This window comes from Boleophthalmus pectinirostris, unplaced genomic scaffold (assembly GCF_026225935.1).
Source record: "Boleophthalmus pectinirostris isolate CB_2022bp ecotype Guang Dong unplaced genomic scaffold, ASM2622593v1 HiC_scaffold_19, whole genome shotgun sequence".
In the NCBI taxonomy this organism is placed as follows: Eukaryota; Metazoa; Chordata; class Actinopteri; order Gobiiformes; family Gobiidae; genus Boleophthalmus; species Boleophthalmus pectinirostris.
In genome coordinates this window covers 20,158,915-20,172,330 of record NW_026571140.1, presented here as the reverse complement: position 1 = coordinate 20,172,330, position 13,416 = coordinate 20,158,915, and the positions used below count along the sequence as shown (strand labels likewise).

At 38.8% G+C, this 13,416-nt stretch overlaps 3 protein-coding genes across 3 annotated transcripts in view; 1 reads left to right on the top strand and 2 right to left on the bottom strand.

Moving 5' to 3' along the window:
* Positions 1-3,328, bottom strand: part of LOC110175300 (zinc finger DHHC-type palmitoyltransferase 7) — a 4,769-nt gene extending 1,441 nt beyond the window's left edge. The window contains 8 exon segments of the mRNA XM_055154301.1: positions 4-89; positions 234-315; positions 392-408; positions 411-487; positions 647-771; positions 853-1,203; positions 2,348-2,434; positions 3,164-3,328. Coding sequence (XP_055010276.1) covers positions 4-89; positions 234-315; positions 392-408; positions 411-487; positions 647-771; positions 853-1,197 — 732 coding nt within the window. The 5' untranslated portion in view covers positions 1,198-1,203; positions 2,348-2,434; positions 3,164-3,328.
* A 5,017-nt stretch (positions 3,329-8,345) lies between these two features.
* Positions 8,346-9,089, top strand: si:ch73-167i17.6 (regulator of G-protein signaling 9-binding protein). The gene has a single exon (XM_020941326.1). It carries the CDS (start codon positions 8,346-8,348, stop codon positions 9,087-9,089), a length of 744 nt encoding a protein of 247 aa, XP_020796985.1.
* Positions 9,090-10,069: 980 nt separating this feature from the next.
* nudt19 (nudix (nucleoside diphosphate linked moiety X)-type motif 19) lies at positions 10,070-12,855 on the bottom strand. Its single transcript, XM_055154586.1, has 3 exons — positions 12,010-12,855; positions 11,737-11,944; positions 10,070-11,595 (listed from the first exon to the last, which is right to left on the bottom strand). Exons 1-3 carry the CDS (start codon positions 12,751-12,753, stop codon positions 11,420-11,422), a joined length of 1,128 nt encoding a protein of 375 aa, XP_055010561.1. The 5' UTR covers positions 12,754-12,855; the 3' UTR covers positions 10,070-11,419.
* Positions 12,856-13,416: the final 561 nt, after the last annotated feature.

Sequence of the window (13,416 nt, the reverse complement as noted above, 5' to 3'; positions counted from 1 at the left end):
TACAGCTGTGAAGGTGAGGAAGAGGATGGCTTCCAGACAGAGGAAGATGAGCAGCAGCACGGATACACCGGGAGAAAAGTTACTGCATTCTGAATATGAATAAAGAAAATAGAATTGTTCACAGTTTCAATTCAACCAAGATATATCATGATGCTTGGCCAATGGTGAGTTAAAAGCTCTAATGAACTGCCAAATAATAATTAAGTTTACATTATGAGGGTAAAATCATTTACCGTTCCACTGGGTTTTAATACACGTAAAAAAGTGCATTCCACTCAGTCCCAGGGCATGGGCAGAAATCAGTGCTATGTACATCTGTATGGAAACACACATGATACAGCATGTTAAACCTATTCAACTATTTATAAAAAAAGTTTCTTTTTCTACTTACTGTGAAAAGAACAAAAATCTTTGATTCTTTTCTCCCACGCAATTATTAACCCACGGACAATGGTGATCCATCTTTCTGATGCATCTTTTACAAATACTGAAAGCAAAAAAACAAAACAAAAACAAGCGGTTGCTGAAGTAATTATGATTGAGCCAGCATTTGGTAATGAAACCACACATTAAAGTGGACATATTATGCATTATATGTATTGTTATTGGCCTTAAACATGCTTTGACTAGTCCCAACTGGACTGACCTGCAATGGTGTGCTCGCTCAGGTTTGATGCTGCAGCATTTTGGACACTTGTAGATGACCTCCCCAGGCTTTAACTGCAGGCTCTCCATGTACTCCTTGGTTGCATTGCCTTTTGGAACAGCCCCCTATTTGTAGCAAAGAATAATGTATTAAACTACAATTTTAGATTAAAAACACTACAAGTTATTTTTATCAGTTATGCTTACTGGGTCAGTCAACATTGTGCGCAGATGTGAGGCTAGTGCAAGAACAGCCAAGGAATTGAAGGCAGCACCATTGAGGAGTGAGTACCAAAAGCTCTTGGCAGGCAGCAGCATGACAAAGTTCACCACAAATTCAGCATACAGCACCAGGAACCAGGTCATGGTTGCACACACCATGCCACAGCCATCTTGGATGAACCACAGAGTGCGATTCCCCCCCGTGTGGCCAACATGGGAACTGCCCACCATCACACCAGCCCCAAGACCTCCAGCTTCAACATCACTTGAGGCTGAAAGCAGCGGGTGGTGCTGCTCCATATCTCGCAGTCGATGGTTGGAAGACTGCATCCTGCCCTGCACACAATAAAATCAACAAGAATGAATACTATGTAATACATGTACATGATTATGTACATAAAGAATGAACAGAATGCTAACAGTTATTGGTTTCCATCAAATGTCATTTCGGGAACCAACTGAAAAGAGCAAAACCAAACCATATACATTATGCCTACATCATGTATCATTGTAGACATTTGAGTAATGAGGGATCATCTGGGGATTTATGGACTTCCTCTCTGGTCACAATAAACTTTGAATTGTTTATGATTAAAGTAGTCATCTTGAAATTTTGTGTCTCAAGGTCACACCAGACAAGAGAATGAGATTTCTAAGTCCACAGATTCAATGGCTGAAATCAATGACTGCTGTGCATTTGTGAAACTGAACCCGAGGTAAAGGGGCTATAAATAATAATCCTGTTACAGCAGCCACAAGGGACAAACTTCAGAAACCAAACCTCTATATATCTATATACTCTATCTATCTATATCTTACTAATGTACTTAATTCAGTATATTCTGTTTCTGCTAGTGAGCCAGCAGGGTTCACTTAGCCCTTCATTACTCTTGGTTAGTTCAGTTTGACAAGATAACGTTTGTGCAACATGTTTTCTAAAACAGGAAGAGGGAAAACAATGTCTTTTTCTGGTTTATCCATGTCTTAACATAAATAAACCAGAAATTTATTTTTTTTAAGAATCTGCAGCTGTCTATAATAGCTCCTGCTGAAAACACTTCAACATAATACCAACAGCTGTCAGCTCTTACATCAATCTGATCTAAAATCAAAACTATGCACTATGGTAAACGCGCATTCAGTAGTTTTAGTTCTACACTACCAAGAAGTGCATTTGTGAGATATGCAGGCTTTAAAGAGCTCAGTTTAATATGTACTGATTTATTGATTGATTGGCGATTAGCTGCTGATCCAACACTTCCAAATCAGAGGACACAGGAACTTTCTCAGTCTGCTTTTAGGTCATCATGTGACCATAAATCTCTTCACTGGTGTCTAGTCCAGACCACATAACTGGTCTGGTAGCGGCAGAGTTATTGATAATAACCCAAGACTGCTCTAATTCTGACCATTGAAGCCTAGCTCTAGTCTCACACTTGGTTTCCAAGTGACAATAAAAAACATGTAACTGGAAACCTACCTAATTTGTTTGCTGCTTACAATAACATGATGCAGTGTGCACCTCCTCCACCAGCATTTAGGATTAGGTGTTTCCGGGCTTGGACACCTGCAGGAAACAAACCAAGCATATTATGGATTTTATCAATTTTAGACAAGGGTAGTTAAACAAGATGCAATTAAATCATCTATCTGGCATCTGACACTGTTAGTAAGGCTAAAAATAATTATCACAAATCATTATTTTGCCACTCAAAACAACCTCCAGTGAAACACACTTGATTCTGGAAAACGATTTGTATGATATTTATATGTGTTATACTAGTGCTAGGTGTTTAATAGGACAGAGACCACGCCCATTCAGCAATGCCATGCTGCATGTTTTCAATATGTTATCTTAATACCTGTGGCTTTTACTTCATGTTGACATTTGTTATGCACTCTTTAGGCATGACAAACAATACAACTTGTACATAGTTTGTATCACAAATTGCGATCATTAATCGCACTTTTAGGATAATATGGTGTTTGAGTCTGTCAACACAAACATAAGCTTGTACAAGATTCAAACGGGACTGAGTGCTACAACACATAGTGGAGACTGAACTGATCTAAGTATAGTAAAACAACAGCTAAGCCTTTCTGCTGTTTCACGCATGTTTACTGACATTACTGAAGCTGCATTAATCCAAACACTAGCTTGCTATGAGGCACAAGTACATGCTGTAAAAATAGAAGGTAAATTCAGCGTGCAGCTAACTAGCCTGTGATGGTAGCTAAGGCTAGCGTGCACATATCCGTCGTGAAGAACAGTAAAAACTGCACCTAAACAACATACCTTTGTGTTCCGTGCGTATGGTTAAAACTATAACACGTTTATAACATGCTGATGTTCGATAAATATGCAACTCCAGCTCCCAAACAAGTGTGACCGATCAAGATATAAAATCATAGGACGAAGCATCCCTGTAACAACGGGATGACAGGGCCAACAGAGCTTCCGGGTCAGTCTCGGGATTTTTCGGATATGTTCGGAAAAATCCGGAAATTTTAATTATTAGGGGAACAGCGCCCACTAAAGGTAGACAAGAGATGAATTGGTAAAGCAAGCCTGTGTGCAAAAAGTATACTCCCACAGAGAGGCGCTGCTACATTTAACAGCAAGGGTAGAGGTGCAAAGCAAAGGTTACAAACGCATGAGAGTATGAGAGAGAGTTAAATAGGTGTTTCATACTTGGTAGACTAGTTTAAATTGGGTGATTAAATGCACAAATGATAAATGTATAATAGTTCATGAAAGTAGAAGTGTAGTTGATGAATTGACACATTATCTCAACTAGTAATAAGCTGAGATAATGTGTCAGTCAAAGCTGATCTACATTTGATGTTACTTATTGCGATTATGATTATCGCTGTGATTATTATTATTGTTATTAATATCATTATTATAGCTATCTCAAAAACCCTAATTAACCATGTGCTTATATTTTTAGCCTGGTCCCATCATAGATTCAGTGGTCACCTGGGGACATTGCTGACTTGTACCACTATGCGGCCCATAGCAGCAGTCTGTGCAGTCACATGGCTCCAAGAGTAGATTATAAAGTCAAGACAAAGCAGCTTGGCCCCTTCCTGCCCTACGTCTGCAGCTGCACAGAGAAAGCTCAGGGCTTTTGCCCTCTCCTGTTCTGGTTCAGAGCCAATATCAGCTGTCTGTTTGAGAGCAAGGCAGAGAAAAATACTCAGCAATCCCCTAAAGCAGCTTAAAGGCTGAAGCAGGACTGGGGCTCTTTCCATTTCTGGAGCTGCCTCTCTCTCTCCATTATGGCTATTATGAGCATCTGATTGTAAAAGTGCTGCCACTCTAACTGTATGTAAAACATCTGCTGTGCACGCCCCTTCCAGCCCAACCACCTATGATAGACTATTCAAGCTAGGTATATCCGAAAGATTAAAGATCTTTAAGATGTATAAAGAATGTTTACATAAGTGAAGAATGGCATAGAAACAATAATGTTTGTATTTGATGTGGTAAACATGCATCATGTTCATAAAGAGTTTTCAAATGAATAAACAATGGGTATACTGATCTGTGACCTTGTGCATCTATAAGCTCAAAACTCTAACCATCCCAAACAGGTCAAAAAACTGATTATTTCATCTCTCTGGGTTTTGTATTTACAAAACTATATTTTTAATGCCATCAAGTTCAAATATAATGTGATTTTCAAAATAAATCTCATTATTATGTCCATTATTTCATGTGTAATATACCATCTGTTGGATTTTTATTATCATTATTATTTTTTTCACAAAACGCTCAAGAGTCTATATCCTCGGATAAAATCTGCAATACAATTAGAGCAGACATATTTGTACACTGATCATCAGGCCTGTTCCACACCAAGGAGGAAAAGGCCTCCACCCTCTCACCAGCTTATCCCTGCAGCATCACCTTCGTCTTCTCTAAGTCCAACCGTTTAAAAGGGATTTTGTGTGAAGGGCAATCTGTTAGCTTCTCTACAGCCATGAATCAGACCTGGACCAGGTTGATGTTCATAGCATTGACGTTTTCTAATTCTGTATTGCTTCATGATGTCACACATTGCTGGGTGACGAAATATGTTTGTTAATGTTGTAGCTTTAGGCTTCAAAGATGACATTGTTCCAGTTAAACTTAAAAAGCCAAATATAATTCACAAAGAGAATGCTTGAACATGATGAAAAAACATAGTTTCAACATTTGGAATAAACCCTAGAGTGATTAGCTTTCATATAATAATAAAATTATTATATAGTATAATACAACATACAAATATTAGATAATATTTGTATGTTTTAGTAAAGTACTGGAGAAGTGTGTATCCCACGCAGTATTCTTTAATGTACTGCAATTAAAACATAAATATGCCTTATTTGCATATACATAAAAGACATAACATAAGTTGATGTCAGGAATTCTCTCATTTAGATTGCTCTGTGTGCAGTCACAAGAAGACATTACAGCATTCCTGAATGCAAATCCATTTGTTACAATCAATACAAAACTCATATGATGCTTTCAAGGAAAGCTTATCTTTCAGCTTCATAGTGGGTCAAGGGAATTCTGATTTACGAGAGTGTGAATGTGAGTTAAACTTAAGGCTGAGCTGTCTCTGTCTGGACCTTGAGAGAAGGCGTGACTCATGGTTCCCCCTGCTGCTGTTGCTGCTGCTGCCTGCTGACAGACCGAAGAGGAGGAGCACCATCAATAATTCAACAAAGACACATCTTTTTCTGTCTTTCTCTTGTCTCTTTTCTGTCCCCTTCTTCTTACCATTTCTGATGGAATTTTTCTCACGTCTTTACAAAAATCAAACTTTTAGTTTTTTGTTTATTTTTTTTTTTATAAAACTCATTGCTGACCGCACAGCCTAACAGATATTTTTGCTGGGTTAAAATCACATGTATAACCTAATCTGTCTTTGACAAAAATAGTCACAAGACATCAAGTCAGATTTTCATGATCAGAGATTAAACAAGTGCTAATCCTGTCTGATTCCAACATAGCCAAGTGCTAAAAACTAAAGGTCAAATGGATCATGATTAGAGGTGTATAGTTGGATTAAAACAGAAATGTGTATCTGTCTGAAATTGTTCTAAAATAAAATTAATATGCTACCCTAAACCCAAAGTTGTTTTACTTAATCCAATGTAGTTTGGATGATGCATAGAGAAAATCACTACTCACTTTTTAAACCAGACAATGATAATGTATTACATATCATTTTGCATATATTTTACATAAGGATTATGGCATGAATAGAGAGCAGTTGCAATGTAATGCACAGCGATCATTATTGTTTAATTCTAAAACGATGTTATATGCCCTCGCCATTATCTATCACGTGAGAGAGTGGGAACAGGTTCCATTTCCTGCTTAAGCATTGATTGCATATGAAAATGTCTGGCAGAGGAAAGAGTCCATTAAAAGATACATTAGTGGGTATTATAGTGCTAATCCCAAGAACTTTAGAATCTAGATTACACATATTCTTTCAACCCATCTATCCAGTGGTTTTGTTCCTACTTCCCAGCCAATATTAAGTTTACATTTCAAATCCAATTGTAAGGTTTGTTTAAAATTGTATGTGGATAGAGAAATAATAAATATAATATAATATAATATAATATAATATAATATAATAATGATGGTCATACTTTATTGCACATGAATTTCAGTTCTCACCATTGTGTGTTTGTTTATATATATATTATCTCTCTCTCTAATATCTCACTAGAAAAGCTGCATGGTGCATCTTTAATATGCTGTTCTATACAACTATGAAGAATGGGAAACACATAGAGCTCCAGTTTTGGATATTCTGTGATCACATATCCTGTGCTAAATCAGCCCTTAAACATCCACTTTGAAAGTCACAATACTACACTCATGACTCATTCGACTACAAACAACTTGCCTATTTGGCTGGACAGTTTTTCCATACTAGACTGACAATTGCAGGTTAACTACATTTCCAATGACCGGGCTATAAGGATCATGAGTGTAAGAAGCTCATAGTTGTTTAACTACAGTAATTGAATGTATTGTGAAAAAAAACCTGAAGTGCACTCGTCATGAGGTGACAGAGTTGCCATGGAAAAATTCAGGGCAGAGTGTATGCTTTTTTTGAGATCTTACAAAATGAGATAGGACTTTGCTGAAGTAGTTATAAATGCTATATATAACATGAAGAATAAAACATCAGTCTGCATACTTTGGCCAAAATTCCTTTTGCACCTGTCGTTTTGGAGTCTGCCCTAATCCCATGGCTTCACACTGCAGTCTTTGGATCATTAGGCTCCAGCCACTTCAATAATGCAAAAAGAGCAAAGTAGGCAAACATCCCTCCTCTCACCTGCACACAAGGAGAAAAGGCCCCCCCATTGAATTATACTGTAATATTGGTGGCAGCATTAACTGCAGATCCATTTGACATGACAGCACAAATAATGTGCCAGAAAACTGTTTCAAAAGTTATGCCAACATGTTTATCATTGCATACAGTATTTATATTTTGCACAAGAGTAATTATATTCAGGAAAATCTGAAATTAATGAAATACCTCAAATACCCAAGAGTCTATACTTTTGTAGACCCAGAGTTTGTGTAGTTACACGGGTTTATGTGTTCATAAATGATTTCCAATAGCGTAGTTTGGCTTTGTTAAATGGACCTATAAATATAAGAAAAGTAATTTCCAATTATATAAGTGAAAAAGAGATGCAGTTCTACTGACTGTTAAATGCAGCAAGTTTTTTTTTTTTTTTTTTTTTTCAATCAGCTTTCAAAGATGTGCAACACAGCTCCGCCCTACTGTTACACGGAAACCAATAGCAGATTTGTCCTCACCCTGACGGTGGTGCGTCATGACCAATGAGAGCGAAGTGGCCGTCTCACTCCTTCAGCCTATGGATGAATATCTGTGTTTTGTGGGCACATGTGACCTGGAAGGCGCTTACAGCGATTTAAACATCATCTGTTAGATGTATAAATGGACAGCTCTTGTGGCAGAAAGGGCACTATAGCATACTTTGAGCCATTGTATGGAGCAGACGTCACGTCGGCTCGCAGGGGTCCATTTCATTTTATCACCTAGGCTACATCATTTTTGAAGACACCGTGTGTCAGGCGCACTCTTCAACACCTGTAACATCGAGCTCTACCACGGCCCAAAATAAACCTTGATTGTTTCTCTTTGCTTCTCTTTTGGATAGACCTGGAGACGTCACCCGTGAATTCAGAATCGATCTGCGGCGTTATGGTGTTGTCCAAAGCCGGTTACGGACGTATTAATATCTAAGCTGCTCTGCGCACTGCTTCAGACAGGAAGGAGTATGGATATAAAGGAATTTGCTTTAACTCTTGCGCTGAGGGGATTTGAGCTGGAGCTGTGCGGACCAAACTAAGACGGTGGCTCAAGGCGCCACAGCTCGCGGTTTTTTCATCTCTTATTTGGCACACGACGTCTTGGTAAGATATGGGAAAAGAAGAGTGCAAAACAATGCTGGACGCTTTAAACAAAGTCACCGCTTGCTACAGGCATTTGGTGATCGCACTTGGTAGTACATCAGACTCTCAGAATTTACGCGAGGAACTGAAGAGGACGCGTAAAAAGGCCCAGGAGTTGGCCGTAGCAAATAGGACTAAACTAACATCTTTGCTGAAAGACAAGAGCATCAGCAAGGAGGATCGCGCCGAATATGAGCGTCTGTGGGTGCTGTTTTCCAGCAGCATGGAGTTGCTGGAGGTGGACATGAAACGCTCTCTGGAAATAGGGCAGGATTTCCCATTGAAGGTGCCCACTAGGCACCTGATCCAAACGGGCATGACGGGCAGCACAACCACAGTGGCAGCGCGAGCCATGAGCGTGCAGAATATGAAATATGAGGCAGACAGCAACATTGACACCGCCGACCTGAGGGAGCTGCAGTGCGAGATCGGCCAGGTGAGCCAGATGATGGAGGAGATGGAGATGAAGGTGCAGGTGGCTCCATGGGCGGTAGAGGCCAAGCAGGAGGCGGGCGCCGAGCTCAAGTCCAACATGAGTGTGGGGAATTCCTCAGTGGGCGTCATCTCCATCTGCGAAGAGGAGCCTAAAGAAGAGGACGGGGGCGGAGGGGGTCAAGGCTCGGGTTTGGGATCCATCTGCGCAGTGTTGGTTTTCTTCGTGATTGTCGGTGTGGCTTTGGTGCTTGGGTATTTAGTCATCAACATGTCCTGAAATGCTCCAAAAAATTACTATGGAACGTTGGCGTGAAAGACAGCCCTTGGAGTAACGGAGACGATTTAAAATTGAGGGTCCTAATTGAATGTGTTGAGAAGTTGCATTAGATAGTATAGTGCTGATAAGAATGAAAGCCTGGTATCTGGAGGAAATATTGACCAGGAGGTGCTGTCTTTTGGGAACAAAGTGGGGAAAATGGCATAAAATGATGTGCCAGTCAGGCCGCGAGAGTGACATAAACAACATAATCCAACTGGATTATGCCTGTAGAAAAGCTCAGGCGTGATTGTAGCCTACAGTTAAGTATCCCCCTTGAGTAATGCTATAAATGTATGAATTCAGTGCAGCAAAATCAGGTATCAGTTAGTGACAGAACGGGAAAGAGAGTGAACCCTTTCGGATTGGATCAGTTTTAGCTCTTTCATCGTAACAGCTGCACCCTCCTATGCTTTCAATGACACTTTTGTAAAACAGTAAATTCACAGTCAGAAGATTTGCCTGTTCCGTTAACTACTGTATCACACTATATGCATCATGGCAGCCTATGGACTTGAAAGACACAGTCTTAATACTGCACCCTTCATTGGGAGCACACTCTCCCTTCTTTTCAGGGTTTTCTTGCAAACAGTATTGAATGTAATACATTTAAATAGAGGGTTTAGTTGAATGCTGTTTCAGGTACTGTACATATAATAAAGTATATTTATATTGATATCACATTACATTGATCTGGTGCTCCTTCATGTAAAATTTACAACATAAGGAAAATAGATGCTTGCAGGCAGAGGATTACTGTCTTAGATGTAACCAGGAGGGCTTAAAGCAGTCCTAGAAGCCAGTAGCTCATTTGCTTTAACTAATAGTTTTAGTTGTAAGAGACTTTGAAGAGTTTCCTAGAATAGACCCACGATGAACTGAGGACTGGGCCAAAGGCTTAATGTCGATAATGCTTTAAGAGAATGGAAAGCAACCAATGCTGTTGAAAGTCTAACAAAAACAAATATGAGAGTTTTACTGAAAGACTTGCAATAAGCATAGATTACACAATAATGACCATAAAAAATACAAAAAAATATTACACAAAAAATAATGTTAATTTAGGATGTAATGCACAATGCAATGCACAATGGCAACAGATTGGAACAAAAATCTGCCTTTAACACTGCTTGTACACAGTGCTTTTACAAGTTTTCCCCCTAATTCCATAGTTAGGTAGAATACCAGATGAACAATTATCATAATTCTGACATGTCAAGTGTAAAATATTACAGGAAGTAGTGTCGAGTTCTAAAACATATTGATGATGTAGGTAAATGTAGTCACAGAATATTTTTTTCAGGGAAACATGAACCACTTCCATCACAAAAAACACTTGAGGTTTGTTGGCATTATTTGCATTTATCCCTTTTATTGGGGCTGTCCTATAAATAACACAATGCTATGGATATGGATTGGGACAGCACAAGAACTGTATCAAATCTGTCAGCTGTGTACAGGTATCAGATATGGCACTAAATGATTGTTACAAATGTTGAAATAAAATATACCTTATAACCATAGGTGTATTTAAAACTACCATCTGTAACTAGATTGGCTGATTCAGCCCTGTTGTATTCTCACATATAATCACTACATGCTAACTATGTTACCTCTTTCTGACAGTGTGCGAGTTTTGGTCTAACAGAAGAAGACCAGAAACCACAGGTGAGCCTGAACAAAGGGCAGAAGAGAAGGCAAAGGGCAACATGTGTCACATCTGTCATAATAAACTTGGTGGTGGTAGCTTGAAGTACTTTAACTTAAAAAAAAATCTAATGGTCAATATACATATTCTAATCTGGACAGTTTTAACATCATTTTTACTAAACTACCATTATCTCTTTATCTTAGTAAAGACTAAAATGCATAAATAATAAAATAAACATATCGTATCTCTCTCCCATATATTTTCACAAGCCAAAACGTCTTGTGCATAAGAAAACTCAATTTTAAGCGCATTTTCGTATGTTTCACTTGCTACTCTCAATTTGCAAATACTAAAGCCCAATGCTTTAACAATCAACAGTAATACTAAAGGAAAAATACAATACTAATTGAGGTAATACAGTTTTCTGAACAATATTTTTGGTTATGTTATTAAGTAAAGTATATTATCAGAAAAAAAACACAGCTTCAAAATGCTTTAAATAGGATCTTTTTGAAAAATGGAACTTGTCATCTGTTAGAAGACACTGATGCCTTATGTAAAATATCCCATTAAAGTTTTTAAAGAATTAACACAGAGTTGTCCGCTTTGTGTATTTAACTAAAAGAAATGACGGTCCAGATTAAAGCAGACTTTTGGAGCTGAGAGGCAATACAGGCAGCACGTGCTTGTACTTGGGAGTGATATTTATCTGCAGTCTTATATGATACGAATCTGCAATCACCATACGGTGCAGAGCGGAACTTCTATCATGGCCCATGCTTGACTCTGACACATTCACTGGGTAGAGCTTGTCACCTGGAACAAAGTAACAATAAATACAAAAGCAAGATTACATCTTGAAATTATACAGGTAGAACACACTTTGAACAAACATCATCCTTACTGGATAACAAAATAACAATATTCAATTATGTATTTCAAGCTGAATTTCCATACCTGGTAATAGTGAGATATGGTGGTCCTTTTCAACTGTAATAACTGGCAGCCACTGTTCACAGCCTTCTATGGCACGCTCACTGGCAAAATGGTGGAGATCATTTAATGAGGGAAACTGACACAAACGGCTCAGCTCATAAAACTGTGGTGGGGCAATCCAGAATTCCTCAGCTTCATAGCTCTGCAAAACCTCTGTGGGTGTAGACCACTGTAAATAAAACAATCAAATAGTACCTTGATAACTTAAAAATTATGTTATTTTATTGCAATAACCTGGAAGAGTTCAATCTCCTTTTGGTCCTGGAGTGTATGGGGTATCTCTTTCAAGCAGCAAATAAAAAAGGCTGTGTCAAATCTTCTGCCTCCATACCTGCCCTCAGGAGTCAGCCAGTTGGACCACTCGTGTAGGGCCCAGATGTTAGGCAAGACCTCCAGCTCCCTGCACATCCTGATGAAGTTAGAAGGGCTCTTGATTACCAACGACCTCCATTTTTTTAGTTCTTCGGAGCATATGTCATTAATACCTTGATGGGTCGTGCCCCCTTTGTTTTTGAGCAAACGTTTCTCGTCAGTTTTAGGAACAACTAGAAGCACGCCTGATTCTTCAAATGTTTCTCTCAAGGCACAAATCCGGAAAGCCACCTCGCCTGGAATTGGAGAGCCTAACTTTAACCTATCAGTGGCAAATATGGGGGGTCTAGTGTCTGCATTTTGTTTCACATGTCTCAACCCCAAACAGGGATTACTGCTAAAAGATCTGAAAATATCCAGCCACTCGATCGAAAAGTCTGAGGAGTCCACAAGTCCTCCGGGGAACACATAAGCATTGGGCATGAAACCGCTTTTACCACTTCGTTTTAGCAGCAAAATGTTGTAGTCAAAACAAGACGAGTGCGGCAGGTGTTGAGTGCCCAGTTTGCCCAGCGTCCTTGAAGTTACAGAGCCCGCACTAAGTCGCTGTTCTGCGGCTACAATCAGCGTGGCCGCTTCCTTCCAGTGTCTTAGTGAGTGGTTCATTTTTAGGAAGAAGAGAAATGTACGTATTCGCCACTCTGTTCGTTAGTCAATGAATTAAGTCTCTATTTTTCTGCTTGCCTCTATAACTGTGTTTTGGTGGAAGTGACGTCCAAGCATATTTTGCATTAGACTCGATCGCCACCCTCAGGCCAAAAAAAAAAAAAAAAAAAAAAAAAAAAAAAAAAATTTTGACTAATAGAAATCAACTTACTGGTAATTCTGATTGCATACATAATGCAACTAAATACCAGGAAAAAACAAAAAAAAAAAAAAAAAACACAATATGTCTTCTTTAACAATTGGGACAGGAAGAAACGAATGTTGTTCTGGTTTCTGGTTTATTGTTTATCCACAATACACAGCTTATGCATTATAAGAATACACATTTACACTCTTCACCCATGAAAACTGAACTTGTGTCTTTAAGTGTGATGTTAGTTTAATGTAAATGTATGGAGAGGTTGTCTATAACTAACTATAAGTATGTACTTAAAACTGTAAATGCACATGCATATATGGTTAATATCTCTCATCTTTTAGGATCAGTACACACTCCTCTGCTCAGTCTGATGGGAAATAACTTTTTCTTTTTGTTGTTTCAGGCTGAAGACGGTCCATGCTCAATGTCCTCTGTGAGGACTCAAAACTCTACAGTTGCTGTTT